The sequence below is a fragment of the Nuphar pumila genome, chromosome 1, assembly GCF_984573655.1.
Source record: "Nuphar pumila chromosome 1, dmNupPumi1.hap1.1, whole genome shotgun sequence".
NCBI classification, from domain to species: Eukaryota; Viridiplantae; Streptophyta; class Magnoliopsida; order Nymphaeales; family Nymphaeaceae; genus Nuphar; species Nuphar pumila.
The window spans coordinates 23,171,536-23,198,092 of NC_143249.1; the positions used below are offsets into that span (position 1 = coordinate 23,171,536).

Here is a 26,557-nt window from a genome sequence, read left to right on the forward strand (position 1 = left end):
ATTCTCTTTGGATTTTTTGGATCTAATCCGGATTCATTTGAACCTTGCCCAATATTTTTTCATGGGCATTAAAAGTTCGAAAGGTCCATAACCGCCCCTTATCCTTAGCTTGTTTGACCTTGACTTGGTCAAGGTCAAATTTGACCTTACCAAGGTTATTTTGAACCTAGTTTGGTCCTACCCGTTTGGGCTATTATGGATAGCTATTTTGGTCAGTCATGGTCCATTAATCAATCTGTTTTGGCCTCTTAAAGCCCTTTATGGCCTTTATTGTGGTTAGGGGGTTGAGGCTTGTATAAACCCTAGCTCTCTCTCATTTATCTCATTCCTCACTACTCTCCTCTCTCTATCTCGAGCTCTGCTCTTCTCTTTCTTGAGTTAAGAACTCTCTCTCTCTCTCTCTCTCTCTCTCTCTCTCTCTCTCTCCTGCATTAGACTCAAATTCAGGTAGAGATATGATCCTCTTAGTTGGACCAGATTTTTGGGTATGGTATCGGGTTTAGACTCGGGTCTAATTGGGTTCACTATAAGAAAAACCATACTTGGACCCAATAAGAATTAAATGAACCAAACCCAGACTATACTCGTTTAAACCATATTTTTATCATTTTTACATTGAAAATTTGCAGGTCTTAATCGGAACTCGGGTTGGAGCCAGGTCTGGTATAAAATTCTATGAACTATACCCAGGTCCATGCATTAATCAAACCTTTGGGTCTGGACCCAGGTCTTAATCGGGTCTTCTTATTTATCACTATACCCGGATCTTATAGGGTTTGGTTTGGGTCAGGTCCAGGTAAACCAAGCTCGTTGACACCCCTACTAGAGATCATACCTTGGATCATATTTTATTGAAATAAAATTATATTTTTTGTGCCATAAAATTTTGGTGCAAGGTGAGCTGCTCATTTTTGAAGCCTATGAAAATCCATATTTCACATCATAATCATGTGATCTAAAGCATGTTTTTCACGAGCCAACCATGTAGGTCACATCTTTAGGGTTTTTTAAACCATCAAATGTTTTGATTGGGCAGCTCAAGGTTGGAGATTTCATTGATTAGAACCCACATTCATTCATCAGGCCATAGTAGATTGAGGCTACAAATCACCAAAATCACCGGTGGCATAGCTTCCCGTTGGTAAAACCCTTGAGCCCACCGGAGACTATACCCAGTTTTGACCATACGGTAAGGGATGCCACCTATAGGTTTCGAACTTGTGACGGTCAACTTGGCGACATTTACAATTCGCCCATACTACCAGATGAGTGGAGCCTTTGTGTGCTCAATCATCAATTTTTTGTGTCATGGTCCATTGGTTTTTTAAGTTTAAAAAACTCTTGCTTACATGTTATGATATCATGATAGAAAACATGCATTTCACTAAATCAACCTTGTAGATCATGTTTGTAGGTAAGGGGTCAATGTTTTAGGCATAGGTCCATTAGCTAGAAACCCAACCCATTATATGTTGGAAATTCAACTTAACTTAGTGGGTCAGGCGACGAAGCTTGAATTAGGTGTGCTCAGAGGCACACGTGTATATATATATGCTCTCTTTCAAGCGATAATTGCCCCACTTATGATTAAGTTCTTGATGCAATGAGTATTCTAACAACTACGTTCTTAGGATATAATCGAGCTTTGACCTACTCACGAAAAATTGGTTCACACCTTGCACTGGGTGAGACCAATAACCTCGACACAAACTACCTTAAACAACCTCTTAATCAGGATAAAAAAATCTAGGCTTGATTTGGGTTTGGATCCTGAGTATGAGTATGGATTCTAAATACAAGTAGGTATGGATCTAAACTGCAATGGAATATGGATCCAAACTTAAACTAGATATGAATCCGAACAACAAATGGATCAGGATCTGAACTGTAACTGGATTGGGATCTTAACAATAGATCTGAACATCAACTTGGTCTGGATAGCAGATGGATTTAGATCTGAGTAAAAATTGGATCTGGATATGGTTCCAAAGACCTTAGATAGAGATCCAAATAATAATTAGATCTGAATCCTGGATAGGGATCCGAACAATGACCATATTTGAATCTTGAATAGAGATCCGAACAACTAGATCTGGAACCTGACAGAATAGCAGCCATATTTGGATTCTGACATGGATATGGATCCTAATTGGATCTGGGCTAACCAACTGGATATGAGCTAACCGGATTGAGACCAAACGAGTTTGGGCTAACTGAATTTGGGTTAACCGGATCAAGATAGCAACTCGACCTGGATCCAAATAGTAACTGAATCACCTGAGTCCGAACCAAACCTGACCCATTGACAACCCCCTAATCTATAGTAAACAAACCAGGCTGAAAACATCTATAAGGTAAGATTGAGATCACGAGAGGTTGTTGACCCAAGTGCACATTAGGGGCACACTACTCGATTAACCTTGTTGGGCATATATACTCCCAGAGTGCTTGGGAGATATGTACTTGGCTCATTTCTTCTATTGTACTCTATGCAAACGGCTGCCCTTAGGACTCGAACCAGCAGGCTCGGACAATTTTTAGCCAATTGGGATGAAACCACTCACACTCAAACCATGGCCAAATAAATGACCAAAATTAGATCAGTTGTAGGGATGTCAACGGGTCGGATCTAGGTATTACCGAATCCAACTTGATCAGATTCAGATGAAAAAAGATAAAACTGAATTCGGATCTTAAACCCCCTATTTACACTTCATTGGAATAGGATCTTAGTTGAATTCGGGTTTTAATCAGATTCAGATTTCAATGCAAAATTAATATCGAATCTAAATCCGATTTCTAACCGCATTCGGATTTGGCTACCGAATCCTACTAATCAGATTCGGATTCAGGTCGGAGATCGGGTTACAACAGACCCCTTGACATCCCTAATCAGTTGGGTGATTACTGAGTCAGCCTGGTGATTCCAACGACTACTGGGTTCAGATAGTCAACATTGAGAACTAAAAGTTTAGCATCAAATATAATGTTTTTTCATTTAAAAAAAATTGATTAGAGTAACCATAAAAGAGTGGCCTATATATTTCCTCGTTACTTCTTTTGTTCCATGCCTTCCTACAAGAAGTGCAGCTTCGTCTACAAACAGCCTTTGTCTAATATGGAACTCTCTCTCTCTCTCTCTCTCTCTCTCTCTCTCTCTCTCTCTCTCTCTCTCTCTCTCATATGCTACTGGAACTAGAGTAATCCAAGATCTTCCATGAGGATGGAGATTTTCCCACTAGTAAGTCATTCTGCATATTAATGTTCTCCTTAGGATTTGTTTGCTTAGAAAGATTGTTTTTTTCCTCCAAATACAAATTCTTCCAGTCACCACCGGAGAATACCAAGTGAGGAATGAACATTGTCTTAAATAAATGAGCATATGAACATGCCTCCGTGCATATATTCTCATATCATACCATCTCCCCACGACTAAACTTCCAGTAAGAATTTTAAGGAAAATCCAACCTTCAGAAACCCCACAAACAAAAGCCAGAGACCAATAAGCTTGCCCTTGCCATATATGACGTGGCGAAACAAAATCTCTAAGGGAGGAGGAAATTCCGATCCTCCTGTTGAATCAAAACTTGGTTTCATTAGTTCCTCCACTACCATCATTCTTCAATTCTCACCGTGTGAATCATTCAGACCTAGAAGAATTTCAGTAGCTGTTTCATATTTTTCGCCTTAAAAAATAGGGAATATAAAAATGTATGCCAAGTCTCGTCAGTTGGTAACAGAATCATCTCCATGCAAATCCTGAAAGCTAGGGACTGCAGCTCTCTCCCTATCTGCTTCCTCTTTGTTCAACATCCATGCCAAGAGCCACTTTACTATGAATAACTCCTAGCAAAAATTTGTAGTCTGCTCAACAAAATTCTCACCAATAATCTCCACAGGAGCATCTTCCTTCAGCAAAATGATGGAATCTATTTGCATCTCGAACAATGATTTCCCTCCTTATGATCATTGAGATGTACTTTGTCCATGTATGACAGTCACCACAAACTCTAAGGTTCTTTGTAATCCTAATCACACTTCCAGCTGGTGTGCTAATCAACCCAAATGCAATTGCCAACCTTTCACTATGATCAAACAACATCTTAATCTTCATCTCTTCTGAGACATTGTGCAATACAGAGCTTGTATCTGGCACATATCCAAGTGTCTCAATTTGCATTAGCAATGTATGCAGCATCTGATAGATCTGGGTAGAACATGGGTGAGATGTATCCCCTGCTAAGAATGCATGGACACTGCTACTAACTTCTATCAAACTATACCCTGGTGTTTTATACAGTCTTCTGTTTCTCATAACAGCCCTCACCTTATCTACTTCACCCCATCTGCCTGCTCCCGCATAGATATTAGAAAGCAATACATAAATTCCTGGATTCATAGGGTCTAGTTGGAGCAGTCGATCGGCAATTTTAACACCCAATTCTCTCTTTTTATAAGTTCTGCATGCACTTAACATTGCCTCAAGCACAGCAGTTCCAGGCTCAAAGGGCATGCTTTTGATCGTCGTCTCTGCCTCTTCTATATGCCCTGCTCTACCTAGAAGATCAACCACACAAGCATAATGTTTCTCACTAGGTTTGAGGCCATGGCGTCTCACCATGCAGTCAAAATAAAACCTTCCCTCGTCCACCATACCCGAATGGCTACACGCAGTCAGAAGCAAAATGAATGTGGTTTCATTGGGTTCAACTCCTTCCTCTAACATCTGATTATAAACATCAATAGCATCATAACCATGGCCATGCATTCCATAGCCAGCAACCATTGCATTCCATAAAATCACATCCCTTGCAAATGTAAATTGGACAAACAATCTTCTTGCAGAGTCCAATTTCCCACATTTTGCATACATATCAATCAATGCAGTCAAGTTAACCACCTCAAATTCAAAACCATGACGAACAAGATAAGCATGAACAGTTCTCCCTTTTCTTAGAGATCCTATATGTGCACATGCATGCAGCAAACTAACAAGAGTGACAGAATTGGATTTGATGCCTTCAGCCTGCATTCCTCTGAAAACCTCCAATGCTTCATCAGCCTGGCCATTCTGTGAGTATCCAGCCGCCATTGCAGTCCATGAAACAACATTCTTCTCAGGCATTCTATCAAAAACATGTCTAGCATTATGCATAGATCCACATTTTGAATACATGTCAACAATCGCAGTGCTGATTATGATATTAGGCTCTAGGCCCCTTCTTATTGTGCAACAATGCACACTTTTTCCATGATGCAGATTTGCAATTTCAGCACAACCTTGAAGTAAACTAACCAGAGTGGCACAATCAACAACAAAGTCCATATTCCGAACGAGCATAAATGCATCTGCAACCAATCCATTATGCACATAGACTGAAATCATAGCATTCCATGACACCAAATTCCTATTCAACATGCCATCAAAGACTCGCCGTGCGCTCTCTACATCCTTAAGCTTTCCATACATATCAACCAAAGAGGTTTGAACCAAAACATCTGACCCCATTGCACATACACATGTATATCCATGAACCAATCTCCCAAGCTGCAAACTGCCACCTATAGCACAAGCTTGAATCAAGCTTGTCATAGTCACGGGACTTGCCCTAATCCCATCCATTTGCATTTCAAAAAACAATTCAAATGCTTTCTCAATATCACCATTGCGAGTGTAACCTCCAATCATTGCATTCCAACAAACAACGTCTCTTCCAGGAATTTTATCAAACAACCATCGAGCATCATCAATCTCACCAAACTTCACAAGGAACCCAATAGAAGCGCTTCCGAAGAAACGATCCTTCTCAAGCCCATAATCAAAAGCATTGACCATAATCTTCTTTCCATTCTCCAAATCTGACAAGTTCTCACACGCCTTCAGAGCCAGCGTGCAAATCGAGCTATCAAAACCGAAGCCTTCAGAGTGCATCTGATTATACAATTCCAAGCATTTTGAGTATAACCCATTTCGGTGGTACCCTCCAATAATGGAATTCCATAGAGGTACGTTTCGTTGAGGCATTTTGACAAACACCTGGTGTGCATCTTGTAGGCGTCCACATTCAGAGTAGAGTTTAACCAATTTGGTGGCAAGAAAGATGTTGGTGGAGAGGCCATTGGCTACAATTTGGGAATGGATGACTCGGGTGGAGTTTGGTGCCTTGGAGAACTGCTGCAGTAGGGATAGATAGCTTTTGACTATAGGTGGTAAACAGTGGGGCTCTTCAATGGCTGTGGTGGAGAAGAAAGGTGGCAGGGGTATTTTGAAAAATATGGAAGAGAGATGCAACCGTGGAGTAGGATAAAACATGTGATTGAGGAGGGCATGCAAAGAGGGTAATTTGGGTAGTCTAAAACTCACTCTCTCTCTCTCTCTCTCTCTCTCTCTCTCTCTCTCTCTCTCTCTCTCTCATCTGAGTGCTACCGTGCCACCATGTGAACAAAAAGAAAGTAGAGGAATTGAAGAGTTATATACCAAGCACAGAAGTAAATCTAAACCATCCATCTTAAAGATGGAGGGTGGTGGTTTGTATTTTATCACAAGGGCCAGAATGATAAGTTATGTCAGTATGGTTTGACAAAGTCGAACGGTCCCCTTTTCTCATATGGAACTAACTAGTAGGGATGGCAGTGGACCGGGGGAAAGCGGGGCCCCGCCTCGCCCCGTTTGGACCAGGGATGAAGGGTATGAAACGGGGATGGAGGCGGGGACGAAGGTTAAAATCCATCCACGTCCGGGGGGTGGAGGCGGGGATGGACGTGCACTTTTCCCCGCCCCGCCCCATCCCCGCCTCATCCCCGCCCCGACCACTTTTCCCCGCAATATCCCCACCCCACCCCGCCTCATCCCCGTTTGAACCGGGGATGGAGGACATGAAACGGGGATGAAGGCGGGGATGGAGGATAAAATCCATTCCCCGCCGGGGATGGAGGCGGGGGTGGAGGATAAAATCTTGAGGTGGGGCGGAGGTGGAGACCTTGTCCCCCGCCCCACCCCGCCCCGCCCCACTGCCATCCCTACTAACTAGCCATGCATTCTTTTAAGGCTTTATATCACCCATAGTGACAAACCCTTTTTTTGGCAAAAATCTCGTTTGTCAAAAACTCGCGAAAAAAATGATATTTTTTCATAAAACTCGCATTTTTTGGCAAAACCTCAGCAATAAAAAATATAATTAAAAAATATAAAAAAAATTATAACAAAATATTAATAACAATTATTTTAAAATAAAAATACACAGTTTTTTCACAATAAATAGCTGTTTAAACCATAAATATCACATTTAAATCACGGTATTTATGTTTTTTCATAAATCTCACGAGAAATTACCGTTTTAAACTTTCAGGCAATTTCCAACAATATTATCGCAAGATTTTCATAAATCTCGTGATATTTGTTACAGAGATATCACCGAGATAGTTGGCTGGCTGGCTTGCGTTGTCATAACTGAGTGGTCTTGACTCTTGACTACAAATCTAATGAGGGCTACACCCCCAGCTTACCTATCAAGAAAAAAAAAATCAAGTGCATGATATTAAAAAGCTCTTTTTCTACCGAGGTGGTATCCCATGTGGTAAGCGGGGGCCTGTGCCAAGCTGAAGGCCCAGGTTCGAATCCGCCAGCCACATGGGGCTCAAGAGATATCTGGTAAGGGTCTGCTTAACCCCAGCTGGACTTTCAAAACACAAAAAAAGTTATTTTTCTTCTTTTACATTGTTGCTCCTGAACGAGATTTATTAATTTCACTGAAAAATCAGTAGGTTCACTGTGCACGTCCGTGTGCACTCTAACCTGCTATCAAATCAAATGATCAGATAGTCAAAAAATTCTATAGACATTATTTGCATAGTTTTGTTTTAGCTAAAGACAGGTTTTGGTTCGTGTGGTTACAATGTCCAAGAAGGATTCTCAAGGGCTTTAAAATTCAACAGTTCGCAATGTACCAAAATTTCATGATCCAAACAGTTTACTTCTGGTTTTAATTCGAAAAAACACACGATCAGATACAATGTTGTCAATATAGATTTCGGACCGCAATTGATTCAAAGGATCAGCTGATTCAAACTCGAGCCAACTCAAGTCGAGTTGGTCATTTTTACTTAATTAATATAAAAATCATTTTGTTAAATATTAGAATATTTTCAAAATATTAAAATATTAAAAATCGCCTGAGGGCTGAATCAGCCCTTATGGAATCAATTTTGGGTATGCAATACAAATCGGCCAATTTGCACCGATACTAAAAACACTGATCAGGTATGATCCCTAGCAAACAACTCATGTTAAACCCATCTATGAGATCAGATCGAATAAGAGAAAGGTTGTTGACCCAACCCGGTCAAACATCGATGAACATCAACGCCAAGATAAATCAAGGATTCTTTTTGTGCCATCTAGTGCAGGCCACTTGAGTGTTAATAGTTTAGGTCAAAGATATAATCCACAAGGACCAGCTTCATTCATATCCATATGGAGGAATTAGATATGGATCAGTATAAGTCGCCACGAATGCGTTTAAAAGACATCTCATCAATTCCATAGGATCCATTTTGCGGTTCTGTGTATTCTGGTACTCATGAGATGGAGGCTGCCAAGAACTGCATGATATAATAGGCTGAGTAAACCCAGTCTCTTCCCTGTTGCAAGGTATGATTTCAACAAGGAAAGAGATTTGTGGGTATGGACCATGCGGGGATTGGCCATTGGCAGCCCTTTCTCCAAGAAGCTTGATGTTTTGAGGAATCCCTACATTGCAGAACCACCCATATTCAGAGGGTGTGTGGATGCACATGATCTTTTGCTTGAAAAGGTCAGTTACAGAATTACAATTCCAAGAATCAAAGCAGTGATAATGAATCACTTGGCTTCTATTTATAACCTCTCGACTTTACAGGGGAATTCACGTGTTACAGTTAACAGATAATCAAAAACAATTCTGTCGTTAGTCGTATGTGATGTACCTGCCCACTGAAAGGTATGGAAATTGTCTTGCAAGGCGGCAGTTGATTAGCTCGTCCCCGACGCGAGGAGCTACCTCAGCTTTTGCCTGGTCCGTGCCTGAGGCCTACAACAATATTCATGTGAGAACCCATGTCTGTATGTTATTGTGTAAAGAACAGTAAAACAAAGATGATTAGAACATATTCTTAGAATTAATCACATGTATATCAGTCAGCATTTTACCAACAAGTTTCTATGCAAAAAAGGACATCATTCAGCGTCATTAAAACGAAGATGGAAGATGGTTCAAGGCAAATGAGACGCAAATGTATATGAACTCCAAATTGGATATGAAAGCAGCACCTGAAACGCTGCTGATTGTGTAATTGTTGTGTAACTAATGATCAACCCATTACATCCGCCTAACACGATGGGATCTGTTATTTGTAGAATCATGTGTACTGTCATGTACTCTGGCATGGTTCTGGCTTCTGTCCCTTCCTCCCAAACTGCTGTCGCTGAAGCTTTCATGAATATGATTGTTCGCTTCAGAAAACTCGCCACTCCATGAATGCATTGGAATAAGATAGCTGTCATCCTTCGAATTTTTCTTCCGCCTATCAAGGCGCTTCACATTCTCGGATATCTGTGAAAAGGTTTCATTTATCCGTGCGATCCCCCGCTCTACTGGCTCTACCACGTGTGAAACAGTAAATTTCACATCGTTAACCATCTGCATGCAGACAATGCATCATCAATCATGATGAACCAGATAACTCAATCACTATACAAAATAATGTCAAAGCATCAAGCACCAGGACTTCAACCAGGAACTTAACACTTGGTAAATTTGTTGGCATGAAAAACAAAAGGGAAAAAAATTGTGGTGGAAGACATACTATTTCGCCACTTCCCATCACAACATCACGCACACTTTGTCCAAAATTTAATCGTTTATTTCTGTCATCAGGCCGAGCAAACCGCATCCTAGTTGACCTTTCACAGTCTCGCAGCTCTTCCAAATCTGGCAGAGCCTCAGGAGATGCATAGTCAGCCATCACAGCAACATTGTGCACACACCTTTCCCCATGCTCATAAGGCTGTGCTGGGAAAACATAAAGGTGTACAATAGCAGCTATGCCCATCTGGATTAAGTCGAGCACACAAAACCAATATCAGAAGAAAACATAATGGCATGCTAAGCAGCGTAAAAATAGGAGATAAAATAAAAAACAGGATGAAAAAAGGCTACAACACTGACAGGTCTTTGATTTACTTCAAATTAATGAAATAGCTTTCAAACTTGCACATGAGCTTCTACCATGTTGGCTAAACTCGATGTACTCTCCAGGAAATTAGAATACAAAATGAGTTCAAAAAACTGAACTGCTGTCCTCAAAATCTACATGAGCAGCCCCTGATACAAGACCATATGTAAAAGAACGAATCCCTACCCTAAAAGGAAAATTTAAGTTTACTGGTTATCACCTATTGCACTACACCACCATAGTATGTCTAACATATGTACCTAACATGACAGAAGATATTCAGTGGACACAGATAGGTTGTCATAGTTTTGCAAGTTGTAGATCAAAAGGATCTAACAGAGCACACACGCAAGTTAAGGGACCACCAATGAAACCATATGATGTTAAACATTTACGCATGTCAAATATCATAGTGATCAACATGTCATAGAACCTGCTCTGTTCTATTATCACATATACCCATGTTAATTTCTTCACCTGATTATCCATATCCTAGTGACGTAGCTGACCCATGTCTGCATCAAATGATTTAACTAATAAGCATGATTTGCAATAACAACATATGGATCACATAATGTAACAACTTGTAATGATTCTGCAGTATAGCCAAGTCCATCAAACAACTCAGTAATTAAATTGAATAAAAAACCTACATTAGCAATTGCATATCACTTGGATAAGTATCAACTTAAGGGAACTTATTGTATCAAGAGATGAAAAAAGACTACCAAAATAATGAAATGAAGCAAGGCAGTTAACATGGCATCTTCATAAACACATTGCATCTGCCTAAATAACTTTCCTCTTCCTCCAAAAATGAGGGTCTTAATTTTGTCTTGCTCTTTTTAATTTTTTTTCCTTTCTTTTTGTGTACATGAATCAAACATAAGTTCCACCCATTCAGACGTTTCAACAAAATGGCAATACTCATCCCCATCTCTGGTTGTTTCTTCATATGAACATCTTGAAAAGCAAGCACCAGTGCCACAGCCACAAGTCCCTTATCTCATTTGATCACAGCCAGGGAGCAAGTCAATTTTATTTCACATTACACTTGTCCATCCAGTAGTATTCCCTTTGTATACTGTTGCCGCTTCCCACTGGGAACAGATCTAGCATTCTCATAAACACACATGAAATGTGGCCACATTTTGGTCAGGGGAAATATCTCTGACATGAGTTGACAAGAATCATACTACTCGCTTTAGATCCTCTCTCGACATGTCAGTTTTTGCCATTGACCGAAAAAATCCAAGATCTTGAGGAGGATAGTTCATGACTACGAAACTATCCTCTATGCAGTCACACTCTATGCTGACATCTTCCCATAGTAGAGTGATGTTTCAAACTGCCCATTAGATGGAGCATGTAAGGGATGGTCTTGTCATGCATCAAATTATCCAGAAAAAATCAAGTAACCATTGGGCATCTTGTCATTCACATTAGTTACAAGGTCTAGACCAACCATATCCCTTCTCATGAAACTCCCCTCTTTCAGCAAAATCATGCATGATCTCAATAACGAAGGACATGGTTCCTTCCCCATTAGTTGTCAGAAGTTAGTTGGAGATCTAAACTTCAGCCATCATATACAAGGCTGAAATATGATTCTTACCAAAGGCTAAGTCAGATGTTTCAAGCTAATGGTGTTAAAGGGTATACATGGAATGATTTCAACAGATTTGCCATATAAAATTCTCTAATATAATGCAACCTGCATGTAAACAGACAACCGAAAAAAAAAATCTACCTTAAGAATTGATCTGGAAGGTATCGAGTATGAAAAGGTCACATATAACGTTCAACAGGGTTTGAGAATAGAATCGAATAATACTGAATATGTCAAGGCTACATATGATAGTCAAAAGCATGTCTCGAGTAATATACACACCTCAATGCATATGAAGTAATCCTGAATCCTTGTCTTGAGTTCTTGAGCCAAAGAACCCCTAAAAGCCCCCATAGAGAATAGGAATGCAACAGCCACACCTTGCCACCATGTTAAGAATACTATAGACTTGAACACAAGAAACTTCGCCAAAGGTTTGATGGACTCCAGCCTGTCTTTTGTGACAGAGTAAAATTGTACAAGGCAATACAATGCCCAGGTTTGGCTGAAGTTTAGAACAACTGCAAGGTAGGGGTAACTGCAGGTGACATTAAATTGCAATTGCTCATAATCTATCACTTGGGCAGAAAAAATGGCATGAATAGCTACTGCAACAGATAAATGCATTTACTGTGTAATAACCACTTTAAACATCAGCAACAGAAAAGCAGTCAAACCAGAAGATGCAACAAGTAATGGCAGAATCTTATGAGATGGCAATTCTTAAAGATAGTAAAAGGAATGAAAGTGTTATCTTACCCATAGTGCCAATCAAATTTCCCCTCACAATATATCCCGAAAAACTCAAAAACAATGGCCAAAAATGCACAAATAGTCTTCAATATCATCTGAAAAAGCAGCTTAGATGTCAAAGTACAATAAAAGCATGCATATGTTAAACAGCTAGCAGGCAACAATAAGTTGAATATGAGGATACTGATGAAAGAACAACAATGAGGACATACGTATTGAACTATGCCAATTTTTACAGCTTGATAGAAATCAGGGCCAAGATACCAGTGCTTTATAAACCAATTCAAAGGGAATGGATGCTTTACAACTCCATCTGTGTATGATGCTTCCAGAAGGGGAGTCATGGAACCTATTGTATCTTGTCCCTCCATAAACTTGATAGTGCTTTCCTCACCACCTATACAAGAGAGACAGAGAGAGAGAGTTAAACTACTTAAACGAAATAAGAATACATTTAATAAAGAAAAAAATCAAAAGAGTAGAATTTGCGTACCTAAGCAAGCTATTAAATATCTCTCAAAACAATATAATGCAAAAGCTTCGTAGCAATCGCGCATTATTTGACAATTAAATGACATCTTTGAGTCCAATAATGAAATGAACTGCATCCAAAAAACAAAAAGAAAATAAGTAGCACTTTAGTTCAAAGGTAAGAAAAGTTGAACACATTCAATCAGTCCTAACTAGCAATCATCACTTTTTAGGATATAGTTTGTCTATCATCAGAAACATAGGGACCAAATAATGTAATGGAACAGAAATACAAGTTTTTAATTTTAGATCATAATGATTGGCACTTGGCAGTGTGTGGGCCTGAACATATTCAGATTTATAATGGGCTGCTAATGTGTTTTCAATGGTCAATAAGACACCTTTCGAAGTCAGAGTTTAACATGCTAATACTGGTTAGGCATGTTATTCAGAAAGTTAGTAATGACACTTGGAAAATATATGTTAATAATGCTTTTACAATAACACTGCTTTTTGTTGCTATGTTTGAAAATAGAGGATGCAGTTGTTAAGTTTGAAGGATGCAATCAAATCCACATAATATACAAATGTCAATAACAAGAAGGATAAAAAATGGGGAAACGTAGAAAAGTCAGGGTATCTTAAAAACAGATTAAAACAAATAGAGAGCTACAAGGCACAAAAACTATACAAGTCATCTATTGCTTCTCTAGCCAAAAAGCGAATGACTGCAACTTACATGATGACATTAAACCTTGTGCAGGACAAGGTAATGATATAGCCAAACAAAAAGAGTGAAAGACCCACAGATTAGTTTTGCACACAAAAGTTGTTTCTGTTATAGAGCTTAGTTGAGAAACTTGGAAAGAGTATGAGAATACTTCAAGTTCCATCAATCTCTTGTAAGGTTAACCACCGGGTATAAAAACAGAATAAGTTAATCAATACGTAGATAACAGACTAAACAAAGTTATAACAAGCATGACATATAGAAGCAAAAAGACCCTTTGATAGGAAAATATACATGAATACATGTAAAACTCTACTGCAAACTCAAAATGTAGGTGAACCATCCAAGGAATATGAACAACGTTCATACTACAGATGCAAACAAATTAAGCCAAGCCAAAGTTCACTTAGGCTTCGAGGATAGAAACAATCCGGGTTTGTCAAGTCATGCCAGACATTCTGTCTGATGCCAACAGGCTAGGAATGGGCATGTACCATAAGCAGAACCCCTTCTTATGAGTATCTTTAAATCTAAAAGTTTATAGAATACTATATATCGGTAAAATCCATATGACGATACAAAGAACACCCATCTTACCGATTGTGTAGCATAAACAGGAACCATCAGAATGATCCCAATCAGAAATTTCTGCTCCTGAAAATTCAACATTGATGTCTAGACATTATAACTCTGACTAAAAGAGATAGGCAGAAAAGCATCATTGGTTGAATGACATCCAAAAGAAGAGTAGATTGCAAAAAAGAATGTGGAAAGCACAAAATGTGAATGCCAAGCATAAGATCAAGACAAACGATGACTTATAAATCTACTCTTTTTTTCAACCTCTACAACTGCAAATGATTGGAAATAAGAGCAAGGGATAAAGAAATACCTCGGGCTGATTGTACACGTTTAGGTGCTCAATGATAAGAAACAAAGACAATGCAAGGGCAATGAGCACAAATATTCCAGCACTAACAATTGGCCAGCTATGCAGCAACCTGCCTGATCCATCCATACTGGAAGACCATAGTCCTCTTGATCCACTTGATGACTCAGCTAAAGCAAGATGAAGAAGAAATAACAAACACCAAGCTCCTCTCCATGCCATCATGAATGCCAGCTTATGGAAAAATGAGCTCCAAAGATCATGAAAATTTTAACACCCTTAGTTCCTATCAATTTGACTATGAAACACTTTGTGTGATAAATGCAGAATGGCCATATGGATTATGGAGTCCTCAAACACTTCCAAATTAAACCACAATGCAATCATCAGATAGAAATGATTCAATCAAGCAACAGAACACACAAAAACAGCATCTAGAAAGCTGTTTTGTGATAATCAGCACTATTCTATATCTAATTTCCCTAGAGGCATGAACAACTTAACAGGAATATTTTGTTTCCATAAAATCTATTTGGTCATCTGAGAAATTCATTTCACACGGATGGATCAAGAAGAGCTTCAGACTTGATGCATATAATGACCATGAAAACCTGCAAATAAAAAGTAAAGTGTGTTAGCTGGGACCACGTGTAATGGATTTACAGCCACTTAAAGCCAATAAAAGGAAGCTAAACACCAATAATAGACAATCTATCCAACAAAACTACTAAGATATGAAAAGCTTCAGAATGTTTATTAGCTAGTGGCTGTCACAGGTTTATTGGGATTTCCAGAGACCGCAAATTAACTTGAACAAACTCATATGTATGTATGTGTGTGTACGTATGTATGTGTATATATATGTGTCAGTATATGATTTTTTCCTTTAAGTACAAATTCTTCAACAACGATTCAAAATCATTATGATTAAAAATATTACAAATAAATCTAAGTTGAAAAGTGAAATCATATGTAATCAATGGCAAATCTAAAACAAAAAACACATACATAAATACAAAACAAAAAATCAAGATCGCAAAAAAGAAATAGATAAGGACACTATTGATTGCAATGTTGTCAGTATCAATTTCAGACCTGAATCAATTTTCAAGAATCAAAACGATTCAAAGAATCAACTGATTCAGACTTGAATCAAGCTAGCTGAATCAGTCAAAATAGTTTTTTAACTTAAAAATATTATAAAAATAAAAATTAAGAATATTAAAAAAAGGTAGATTCAACCCCACATGAGCCCAATTCGAGGTGATTTGGGGTTGAATTGCCAATTTGAATCGATTGTGGGCCGATTCATAACAATTCTGACAGCATTGGTTGATTGTGTCCTATACAAGTTTGACCGTGTCCGTGAAGTATTGTGCCGTGTTGCACCATGTTGACATGGTATACACATGCTAAGTGAAGTCTGTGTGACATAGATTAGCTAGATTGACATTACTTCATTCATATAACTCCTCTTTCATACTGCAATCATATTTTACTGACAACTAAAATAGAATGGTTGATATATCTACATATACACATGCACAAGTTAAACTTACTAATGTCAATATAACATAGTATAGCTACTGTCACGGACAGAACAGCTACAACATAGTTTCATAAAGTATAACAGTCACCATATAAATAATGAAGCTGCCCTAGCACACTGCAATTGAAACAAGCATGGTGACGATGGGAGAAAAAGATGATTTGTGGCTTTGATAAGGTACAATTGCAACAAGCATGTCACATACACAAATCCAATGTGAATCGAGGCATTCTCAAAACATATAGTGAACAAAAATAGTAGCATAACCTGAAGATCTATCATCTATGCGAAGATCAAGCCATTTGTCTTCACATGCTCGTGTGCATCCTTTTCGATTACCAACCATAAACAACAACAGTGACCTTACACCACGAATACTTGTTAAGTACTAGCTAGTAGAGGTTACTTGTGCTTGTGCAGGAATATTGTAGTTCGGGGGTTGTTAGTGAGAATGGACAAAAAAGGAAAATATTCAAATCATACCCATAAATTTTGACGGGACTAACTTCGCATATTTGGCAGAATTTATGCGAACGGTGATTAAGAGGAATGGATACATTGGGTTCTTGGATGGGACCAAGTCTTAGCCTAATGCATAAGATGCCAACTATGAGGCAAGTCTGACAAATTGGGAAAGGGACAATGCCAAGGTGAAATTGTGGCTCTTGGGATCGGTAGAGCACAATATTTCAGTGAATATCATGAAGTATGAAAATGCCCAATATGCTTGGGCCTATTTAAAGCAAGTGTACGGGCAATCCAACTGGGTAATGAGGCACCAACTAGAACAAGAGTTGAAGTCTCTGAGGTAGGGGAATGAGTCATTTCAGGACTTCTATGCTCGCTTTCAACAAGCATCAGATGGTTTGATATCCATGTTGAAAATTTTGAAGTGTGATAGATGCAATGGGTGTGTTGAGTGCAAGAATCAGGATATTGAGGCCAAAGACCAAAAGCAAGTGAATTATTTCCTTATGGTGCTTCATCTTGAGTTTGATGGTGTTCACAACAACATAATTCATCGGTCCTTTCTCCTTTTTATGGTGTAGACTTTGGGTGAGATACTTGCAGAAGAGAGTAAGCTCAAGTCTCTCATTATCCAGGCTCCATCAGAGAGTGTGCTTGCAGTAACCTATCAGTTTGGGGGTCGAGGTGGTGGTAGAGCAGAAGGTCGGCCTAATGAAGATCGTGGGGATATGAGTTCTAACTTCTATCCAGTGCCATTATTGCAAAGGTTTTGGGCACATGCAAAACTCTTGCTCATTCCTCAAAAAGAAGAAAGGTGAAGTTGTATCTGCCTCCACTGAGGAAGGAAGTCCCATTCTTAAGGCCAGTTCAACTGATTTGAGTAGTATCAGTCCTCAGATTGGCGTGTCGCATGTGCAGAGTTCAGTTCAGCATGTGAGTGGTACTCACTAGCTATTGGAGCAGGTGCAATAGCAGATTCACCAACTTCAGCTCCTTGCGCAATTAGCCACTGACCCCTCCACTTTTGGTCCTTCCTCTTCTTCTGGTATTGCTTATGCAAGTATTCTTGGTAGTACCCATGGTTGGTTGATAGACTTAGGGGCATCCTGTCATATGACAACCCATGAGTCCATTCTAACCGATTGGCATCACTGTAGAGGTGTCTTTCGCACTGCTGACAGGTCTTCCATGTCTATTTCTAAAGTTGATAATGTCTCCTTTAGTTTTTTTCCCATCCTTAGCCATGAATCTTATTTTTGTTGGTCAAATAACCAAATTTAACTGCAATGTTACATTCTTCCTATTGATTGTATTGTGCATGATCAACTATCATGGAGGAGGATTATATTTGGCCTTAAGAGAGATGATCTTTATTATCTGGATTGGTTGGACACACGCAATCAAAGAAAATGTAAAGTTCGTCGGGAGGCAGCTGGTCTGGATGAGTCATTTTTGTGGCACCAGCAACTGGGACATATCTTCAACTCTAATTACTTCGAGATGCTTAAGAAAGTTGAAGTTTGTAGTTTCTGGTTATGTGCAAGAGTGTGAGAGTTGTAAGTTGGCAAAGGCTCAGCATTTCCATTTGGTTAGAGAGAGAGTCGAAGAATCCATTTGAACTTGTACATTCAGATATACGGGGATCATCTCATGTCTTGTCTAAAGGTGGTTTGTCATATTTTGTTACCTTTATCAATGATTGTATAAAGTTTACATGAATTTTGATGCAGTGAGGGAACCGGCTTTGGTGCCCTTGATCTCAGACGATGATGGCACGACCCTCACGGTCGTGCGATATGCAGAAAATAAGAGGATGGTCCACCGAAAACGATAACACTTGTTTTTATTTTCAATATAGAATTCAATCGATCAATAGAAGGAACATAACCAAAGGAAAGGTAACAAAAGAAAGGAATAAAATCCAAAAAAAAAAAACTGCTGAAAGACAAAATGAAAAGGCTACTGCAATGTTCAGTATTCTCTGCCTTCATGCAACCCTAAACAGGGTATTAATAATGCATGACTGGATCTGGGTCTCGGGTCCAGTCCTTGGACCCGAGGTAACTTGTTGTTGCTGGTGGATCGGGGCTCTGTCAACGTGCAGTGCTACTTCCAGCCTTGGCTCACCTTGAGTAAGTGCGCAGGGGCACCACTTCCTTGCACTGGGGCACCGGACTCGCGATCGGATCCATTGTCTGGGTCCGATCGTCCATCCCATCGGTGCCAAGATCCATGGACACGCCTGGGCCACCCTGTGTAGACCGGACCCGGTCCTGCTCTGCATCGATTTACTTTATGAGAAATAAAAATGAACTCTTTGAAATTTTAAAGAAGTTTTGTGCAACGGTTGAAAACCAATTCTACACTGTAATTAAAGTCATTCGTACTGACTCTGTTGGAGAGTATATTAATGGCATATTTGAGTTTCTTGTAGGATAAAAGAATTGAACATCAAAAGACTTGTTCCTACACACTTGAGCAAAATGGCGTGGCAGAAAGGAATAATTGACATATTTTGGAGACTAATAGAGCATTACTTTTTGATAGAAGGGTACCTAAAGAATATTGGGCAGATGCAGTTTGTATGACAATATACCAGATCAATCATATGCCATCAATTGTACTTAAAGGTATATCTCTATTTCAAAAGTTGTATGGATTTGTACCTAATTATAGCATCTTTGGGTGCACTTGTTTCGTTTTACTACCTAGTAGACATAGAGATAAGCTTTCACCACGTTCTGTAAAGTGTTAGTTTTTGGGGTTTTCTCATGGACAAAAGGGTTATAAGTGTTATGATCCAATGTAGAAGCCTGTATGGATTTCAAGGCATTTGGTATTTCATGAAGATATACCTTATTTTAGCAAGATTGAACCTAAGGAAAAGGTATATGGTGACTTCTCCTTATACCTTTTCTTCAGTCAAACGGGGTGGAGAGGAATGTGATAATTCAGGGGGAGATAACTAAAGAAGGGGGGGGGGGGGGGGGGAGAGAGAGAGAGAGATAGCTCAAGAAGATGGAGGTAGGTTTGGTTTATCCTACTCTAGGAGGCAAGACAATGCGCTAGAAATATCATTTGGGGATAAAATAGAACCTCAAGAAGTAGGAAGTCCATAGGCCAATTTTGATCCCCTTCCAGCTGATTCAAAGTACACTAATCAAGAGCCTTTATCTTCTGTATCTTCTCCACCTCAAGTACGTTGTCTATCTAGAGTTTTTATTTCTTTCACTTGTTTTGTGTCATATGAGTCTTTTGTTAAAACATATGTAATAATACCATAATACCCTATCGGGTATTATGGTCTTTTCACAAAGTACCCAATAAGGGTACTTATTTTATTTCTTTTATTTTACTGTTTTTTATTTTTGTTTTTATTTTTTAAAATGTATTTTTTGGATACCGAAAAGGGGCCCCACAATAGAGTCGTTGGGGCCCCCAACGGTCACATTTGTAACCGTTGGGGGCTCCCAACGACTCTATTGGGAGCCCCTTTGGTCTCCTTTTCTTATAAATAGGGGGAACCCCCCTTGTATGTTGTATTGCTCTCTAGAGCTCCTCTTCAATAATAGTGATATTATTTTTCATGTGTGTAGCCTTTTTATAAGGCCCTTCATATATCCCTTAGTGGATTTTCTCTCTTGTGCGTGTTGCACTTGTCCGTGTGGGACATAGTGAATGCTTTAGCATTCTTGGTTTCTTCCGCATATTTCATTACATGGTATCAGAGCCATACGATCTTCTAAAGGTAAAATCGTCTCTCTCTACTTCCTTTCTTTCTCACATCTTCATTGTGTAGCAATAGAAGTCAAGATCGATCTATCATTCAAACTCAATGGGAAAAATTACATGATGTGGGCATCCGCAATGGAGAATAATCTCAAAGGCAAGAAGCTTTGGGGTTATGTAATGGGAACCGTTCCGGAACCCCAACTTAAGCTCACAAAGATGGAAGGAGATCAAGAGAAAGCACTTGAAGGCGATGCTCGTCTCAATGCCATTGAAGATTATAATCATCAAATGGAAGATTGGGAGAGCAACCATGCAAAAATCCTAGCATGGTTTATGAATAATGTCGAACTCAAGGTATGTGCAAATATTGCAAAATTCCGCCGGGCAAATGAAGCTTGGTTTTTTATGAAGGGTATGTTTACCCAAAAGGATCTTGCAAGAGCTTATTTTTTGCAAGAAAAAGTAAGAACCACAAAACAAGGTGACATGAGCATACAAGATTATTATAGTGCTCTAAATCCTTTGTGGGATGAATTGGCTCTTTTAGAGCCTAAATGGGTGGCTATGGAGGATGTGGTACTAAGACAAAAACAAATGGAACAAGATAGATTGTTTCAATTTTTATTTGGGCTTCGTCCCGAATTTGAACAAGTGAGATCCTCACTTCTCCATAGATCCACGTTTCCTCCCTTAGAAGAGACTATTGCCGAGATTACTCAAGAAGAGACTAGGCATAGCATGGGTAAAAGCATAAAGGAAGTTCTTGCCGTATCTAAACCCAGCAATCATGTTAAAACATACAAACCACCTCATTTTGGTAAGCAAGGGAGTGGTGGAAGAAAAATGATTATATGTCATCATTGTTATGAGCCGGGACATATTAAACCCGTTTGCCCAAAGCTAAATGGGGCATTCAAGCCAAAGGTGGCTTCCGTTGAAGAATCCACCACCAAAGAAGATGACGGCAAGAACGGGGATCTCAAAGATACTCTTGGACAAATCTCTTTGGCTCTCCAACAAATTCTAAAGGTCACTTCTTCCACCTCCGGTGCCGCCATGGCCTCATCATCACCTCCCGGTACGTACTCTTGGATTTTAGATTCCGGAGCCTCTTTTCACATGACTCCTCATGAAAATGCATTAACCAATGTGCACACCAATTCAAAATTATCTTGTGTCTCTACGGCCGATGGAACTTTTCTCAAAATAAATGGTATTGGAACTCTTGATTCTAAAAATATTCAAAATTTTCTTGTTCCAAAAGTTAGAATTGTTCCTAAATTAAATCTTAACCTCTTTTCCGTTTCTCAAATAGCCGACCATGGATGTGAAATATCTTTCTCATCCCAAGGGTGCTTTGTGCAGAATCTCCGGTCCGGGAAGCGGATTGGGCAAAGCCATAGGAAGGGAGACCTTTATTTTATGGATAACTTAACACTTCCAAATACCTCATTTTGTACTTATGTCCAAGACAAAAATATTGAAACTTGGCATAAAAGGCTTGGACATCTAAGTTACTCAAAAATGTATCTTTTTCCTTTTGGAAACAAGTTTTGTAAAGAAAAAGATATCAATTGCAAAGATTGCATTTTTTGAAAAATGAAGTCTACTCCTTTTCCTATTAGAACCTTTGTGACAACAAGACCTTTTGAATTGGTGCATTCCGATGTATGGGGACCATCTCCGGTTTTATCCAAAGGTGGTTATTCGTATTATGTGACATTTATTGATGATTATACTAGATACGTATGGATTTATTTTCTTAATGTTAAATCGGAAGTTTTTAACTTCTTCAAAGAATTTCATGCAAAAGTTCAAAATCAATTTCAAAGTCAAATATCCATTCTTAGATCCGATTCGGGTGGAGAGTACCTATCAAATGATTTTCAATCATATCTAAAACAACATGGCATTTGTCATCAAAAATCTTGCCCAAGAACTCCTCAACAAAACGGTCTAGCGGAGAGAAAACATAGACATATTTTAGAAACCACTAGATCCTTACTCATTTCTAAAAATATTCCTAAAAATTTTTGGGCCGAAGCCGTGTTAACCTCCACCTATTTAATCAATAGGATGTCATCTTCAAGATTAAACAATATCTCTCCTTATGAAAAACTTTTTAATATGACACCCGACTATAATCGTCTTCGTATTTTTTGGGTGTAAATGCTTTGTTCTTTTGCATAAAAGAGATAAATTGTCACCTAAAGCAATAGAATGCGTATTTTTAGGATATGGTGAAAATCAAAAGGGCTATAGATGCTTTGACTATAAGAACAATAAATTATTTGTCTCCAAAGATGTGACCTTTTTAGAAGATGAAAATGGATTTGAAATTTTGGAACAACCAAATGAAATTGATTATATGTTTATCAATGATCTTTTAGAAGACTCAAATGATGATCTTTTGAGTCATCCGAAATCTTTAGAAAATATTCATGATAATGGTGTATCACCAACTAATGGTGACAATCTCCAAGTATACACTCGGCGTGAGGAAGAACAACCTATTAGTGCTTTAGAAAAATTCTTGCGGCTTAATGAACCCCTAGAAGAAACCTCTCTTAGGCGTTCTTCTAGAGAGTCCATTCCACCAAATAGGTTTGTCTCATATGAAACTCTTTCACCTAAATATAGAGCTTGTCTAATTGCCTTGCATTCTTACTATGAACCTTCCCACTATAATCAAGCAAAAAATATTCCTCATTGGGTTGAAGCAATGAAAGTTGAACTAGATGCTTTAAATAAGGCTAAAACTTGGAAAATAGTTTATCTTCCTCCAAATAAAAAAGCTATAGGATGTTGATGGTTCTACAAAGTCAAAACAAAAAGTGATGGTTCCCTAGAACGTTATAAAGCTAGATTAGTTGCTAAGGGATATTCACAAGAATATGGCATCGATTATGAGGAAACTTTTGCCCCCGTGGCTCGCATGACAAGTGTTAGAACTCTAATAGCAGTAGCATCATCTAAGAAATGACCTATATTTCAATTAGATGTTAAAAATGCCTTTCTTAATGGTCAGTTGAATGAAGAAGTATATATGGACCCTCCGCCGGGAATTAATGTTAACCAAGGTCAAACTCTTCGGTTATTAAAAGCCTTATATGGTCTTAAACAAGCCCCTAAGGCTTGGTATGATAGATTTAGTGCTATCATGTTAAAATTGGGATTTCGTTCATGTTATACTGACACTGCTCTTTTTGTTAAACGTGCAGGTAATAGTATCATCATCCTTCTGCTTTATGTTGATGATATGATCATCACTGGCAATGATGAAAGTGGTATTCTTAATGTTAAAAATATGTTAAAACATAATTTTGATATGTCTGATCTGGGTTTTCTCAGGTACTTTCTTGGTATAGAAGTAGCATACTCTCCTCGAGGGTATATATTGTCACAGATGAAGCTTGCTGCAGACATATGTTCCAAATCTGGGATCTCAGATGACAAAAAGGTGGAGACTCCCGAGGTTATCAATGCTAAACTACGACTGGAGGATGGAGTTCTGCTGGATGATCCTACGCCCTACAGGCAACTCATAGGCTCCCTCACCTATCTGACTATCACCAGGCCGGATATTGCTCATGCTGTGCACTCTACAAGCCAATTTCAGCATGCTCCTACATCTGTGCATATGAGTGCTGTGCTCCGAATCATTCGATACATCAAAAATACTTTGACTAAAGGGCTATTCCTATCCTCACTCTCATCCTTAGATTTACTGTCTTATACTGATGCTGACTGGGGAGGAAACCCAAATGATCGAATCTCAACTACTGGCTTTTGTGTTTTCCTAGGAGATTCGCTAATTGCTTGGAGGTGCAAGAAACAGCAGAAAGTCTCGTTGTCTTCTACTGAAGCAGAATACAGGGCTATGGCAACTACTACAATGGAGCTTGTGTGGCTTCGAAGTCTTCTTCAAGATATGGGAGTCGAAATTACCGGTGCTTCGAAGCTTTATTGCGACAACAAAAGTGCTATCTACATTGCCAGCAACCACACCTTTCATGAGAGGACTAAACATATTGAAATGGACTGTCATTATGTACGTGATGAATATCTTCGTGGGACAGTTACACTGCCATATGTCACTCCAGAATATCAACTTGCAGATTTCTTTACCAAAGCCCTGCCTGCTCCTCGCTTCTTGTTCCTTCTTGGCAAACTTTCGGTCATTCCCCCGTAAAGTTTGAGGGGGGTGTTAAAACATATGTAATAATACCATAATACCCGATAGGGGTATTATGGTCTTTTCACAAAGTACCCAATAAGGGTACTTATTTTATTTCTTTTATTTTACTGTTTTTTATTTTTGTTTTTTTTTTTTAAAATGTATTTTTTGGATACCGAAAAGGGGCCCCACAATGGAGTCGTTGGGGCCCTTGTGACCGTTGGGGGCTCCCAACGACTCTATTGGGAGCCCCTTTGGTCTCCTTTTCTTATAAACAGGGGGAACCCCCCTTGTATGTTGTATTGCTCTCTAGAGCTCCTCTTCAATAATAGTGATATTATTTTTCATGTGTGTAGCCTTTTTATAAGGCCCTTCATATATCCCTTAGTGGATTTTCTCTCTTGTGCTTGTTGCACTTGTCCGTGTGGGACATAGTGAATGCTTTAGCATTCTTGGTTTCTTCCGCATATTTCATTACATCTTTCTCCCTTCAACATCACACTTGTCTTGCTTTAATATGTTCCTAAGTCAAGCCCAATTCATATGCAGAGGCAGCCTCAAAAGAGGAGTGGCAGTAGACAATAACAAAGTGTTGAAATCTCTTGAAAGAATGCATGCATGGGACCTTGTAGATCTTGCTTATGACAAGAATGTAGTAGGGAGCAAGTGAGTATACAAAATCAAGACTAAGGCAAATAGATCAATTGAGAGGTATAAGGTGAGACCAGTGTTATTAAAAACGTGCCTTAAGGCGAGGGCCCTTTTGCCATGAGGCGCACTTGCCCTAAGGCATACGCCTCATACGCTATGAGGCGTGCACCTCAGGGTGAGGCGCGCCTCTGACATGAGGCGTGTTGACTCAATTTTGGGGCTAAATCAAGGTTGTTAAATGTGATGAGGCGAAGCGAGGCGTTGAGCCTCTTATGAAGCGAGGCGTAAGCCTCGAGTCGTTGAAGCGTAAGCTTCAAGAGCGCCATCATCTCAACCCTTCACGACCACCCTGCTAGCCATGTGGGGGACACAAGATGCCAACTTATCCTGTTTTCTTTTCCTGGATAAGATGGATTCATACAAAGGTTCCAAACGCCATAGGACATCCCGGGTCCATATACACAAGACCCGGTTCACCATTCCGAGTAAAAAAGAAATGATTTTTCTCAAAAAATGACAAGGGTATATTCGTCATGAAAAAAAGCAATGGTCGTTTCTTTAGACAGAAAGCGACTGACGCTTGTTTTCCTCTTCTTTCCTTTGTTCCTTTTGGGTTAGCGATTCCGTCACCCGCCTGAAAATAAATCGTGTCGGGATTTTTCGGTGATATGGCGGACCACATTCGGCTTCCGATCATTCCCCTCTTGCTTATCTCCCTCGTTTTACGGCCGTCCACGTGCGAGCTCGACCTTTCCTTTGCGAGGATCCATTTACCGGAGGAAAGTTCCGACGAGCGCTCCTCCGATCGTCGTCGGTCTCTTGCCCGGTGACCTGCTTCACCACTGATCCCGTCTGCGGCGTTGAAAGCGTCACGTATTGGTGCGGCCCGATGATGCGCTCTGCTCCGGCACCGACGTAGCGAAGCTAGGGTTTTGCAAGGCCGGCAACAACGAAAATGGCGTGTTCCAAGGTCAGGCTTTCCTTCTCGTCCATATCGTCTGGCTCATCGTGCTAGGGTTTCACCTCCTGCTAGGGTTCTTCTGAATGATCCTTTATTTCTTCTTTTCTTTTTTTTCTTTTTCTTTTTTAGGGCATTGTAAATCGTTTAGGCGTTGAAGCTTCATGTCCTATGGCGTAAGCTTCAATGCCACACAAGTTTAGAACTCGGTAGGCAACTCAATGAAACAGAAATATATGGAACCAAGTGTTTTCTTGCACAGAAGAGCAGGCCTCAAACATGATGTGTACGCCTTAGAAGCAAAGCTCACCTCGACGGGAGGCGTGCGCTTCACCCATGTTTAGTGTGCACTTTGAGA

General features: G+C 39.5%; 1 protein-coding gene and 2 pseudogenes across 3 annotated transcripts in view; 1 reads left to right on the forward strand and 2 right to left on the reverse strand.

The window, feature by feature from the left end:
• Nucleotides 1-3,880: 3,880 nt before the first annotated feature.
• Nucleotides 3,881-6,025, reverse strand: LOC149848337 (pentatricopeptide repeat-containing protein At4g33990 pseudogene; annotated as a pseudogene).
• A 2,729-nt stretch (nucleotides 6,026-8,754) lies between these two features.
• Nucleotides 8,755-26,557, reverse strand: part of LOC149848338 (protein LAZ1 homolog 1-like) — a 29,020-nt gene continuing 11,217 nt past the window's right edge. For 2 of the 3 annotated variants that reach the window (XM_089991285.1, XM_089991356.1), the window contains exons 2-10: nucleotides 14,668-15,275; nucleotides 14,373-14,429; nucleotides 13,068-13,176; nucleotides 12,787-12,971; nucleotides 12,581-12,669; nucleotides 12,104-12,359; nucleotides 9,844-10,089; nucleotides 9,308-9,677; nucleotides 8,755-9,068 (exon numbers count right to left, since the gene is read on the reverse strand). In XM_089991285.1, the coding sequence (XP_089847411.1) occupies nucleotides 9,357-9,677; nucleotides 9,844-10,089; nucleotides 12,104-12,359; nucleotides 12,581-12,669; nucleotides 12,787-12,971; nucleotides 13,068-13,176; nucleotides 14,373-14,429; nucleotides 14,668-14,889 (1,485 nt within the window). In that variant the 5' untranslated portion in view covers nucleotides 14,890-15,275 and the 3' untranslated portion in view covers nucleotides 8,755-9,068; nucleotides 9,308-9,356. The remainder of the gene's footprint in view (nucleotides 9,069-9,307; nucleotides 9,678-9,843; nucleotides 10,090-12,103; nucleotides 12,360-12,580; nucleotides 12,670-12,786; nucleotides 12,972-13,067; nucleotides 13,177-14,372; nucleotides 14,430-14,667; nucleotides 15,276-26,557) is intronic. The other variant, XM_089991429.1, reaches the window with a different exon arrangement.
• On the forward strand, nucleotides 14,399-14,474 carry LOC149848339 (small nucleolar RNA SNORD36; annotated as a pseudogene).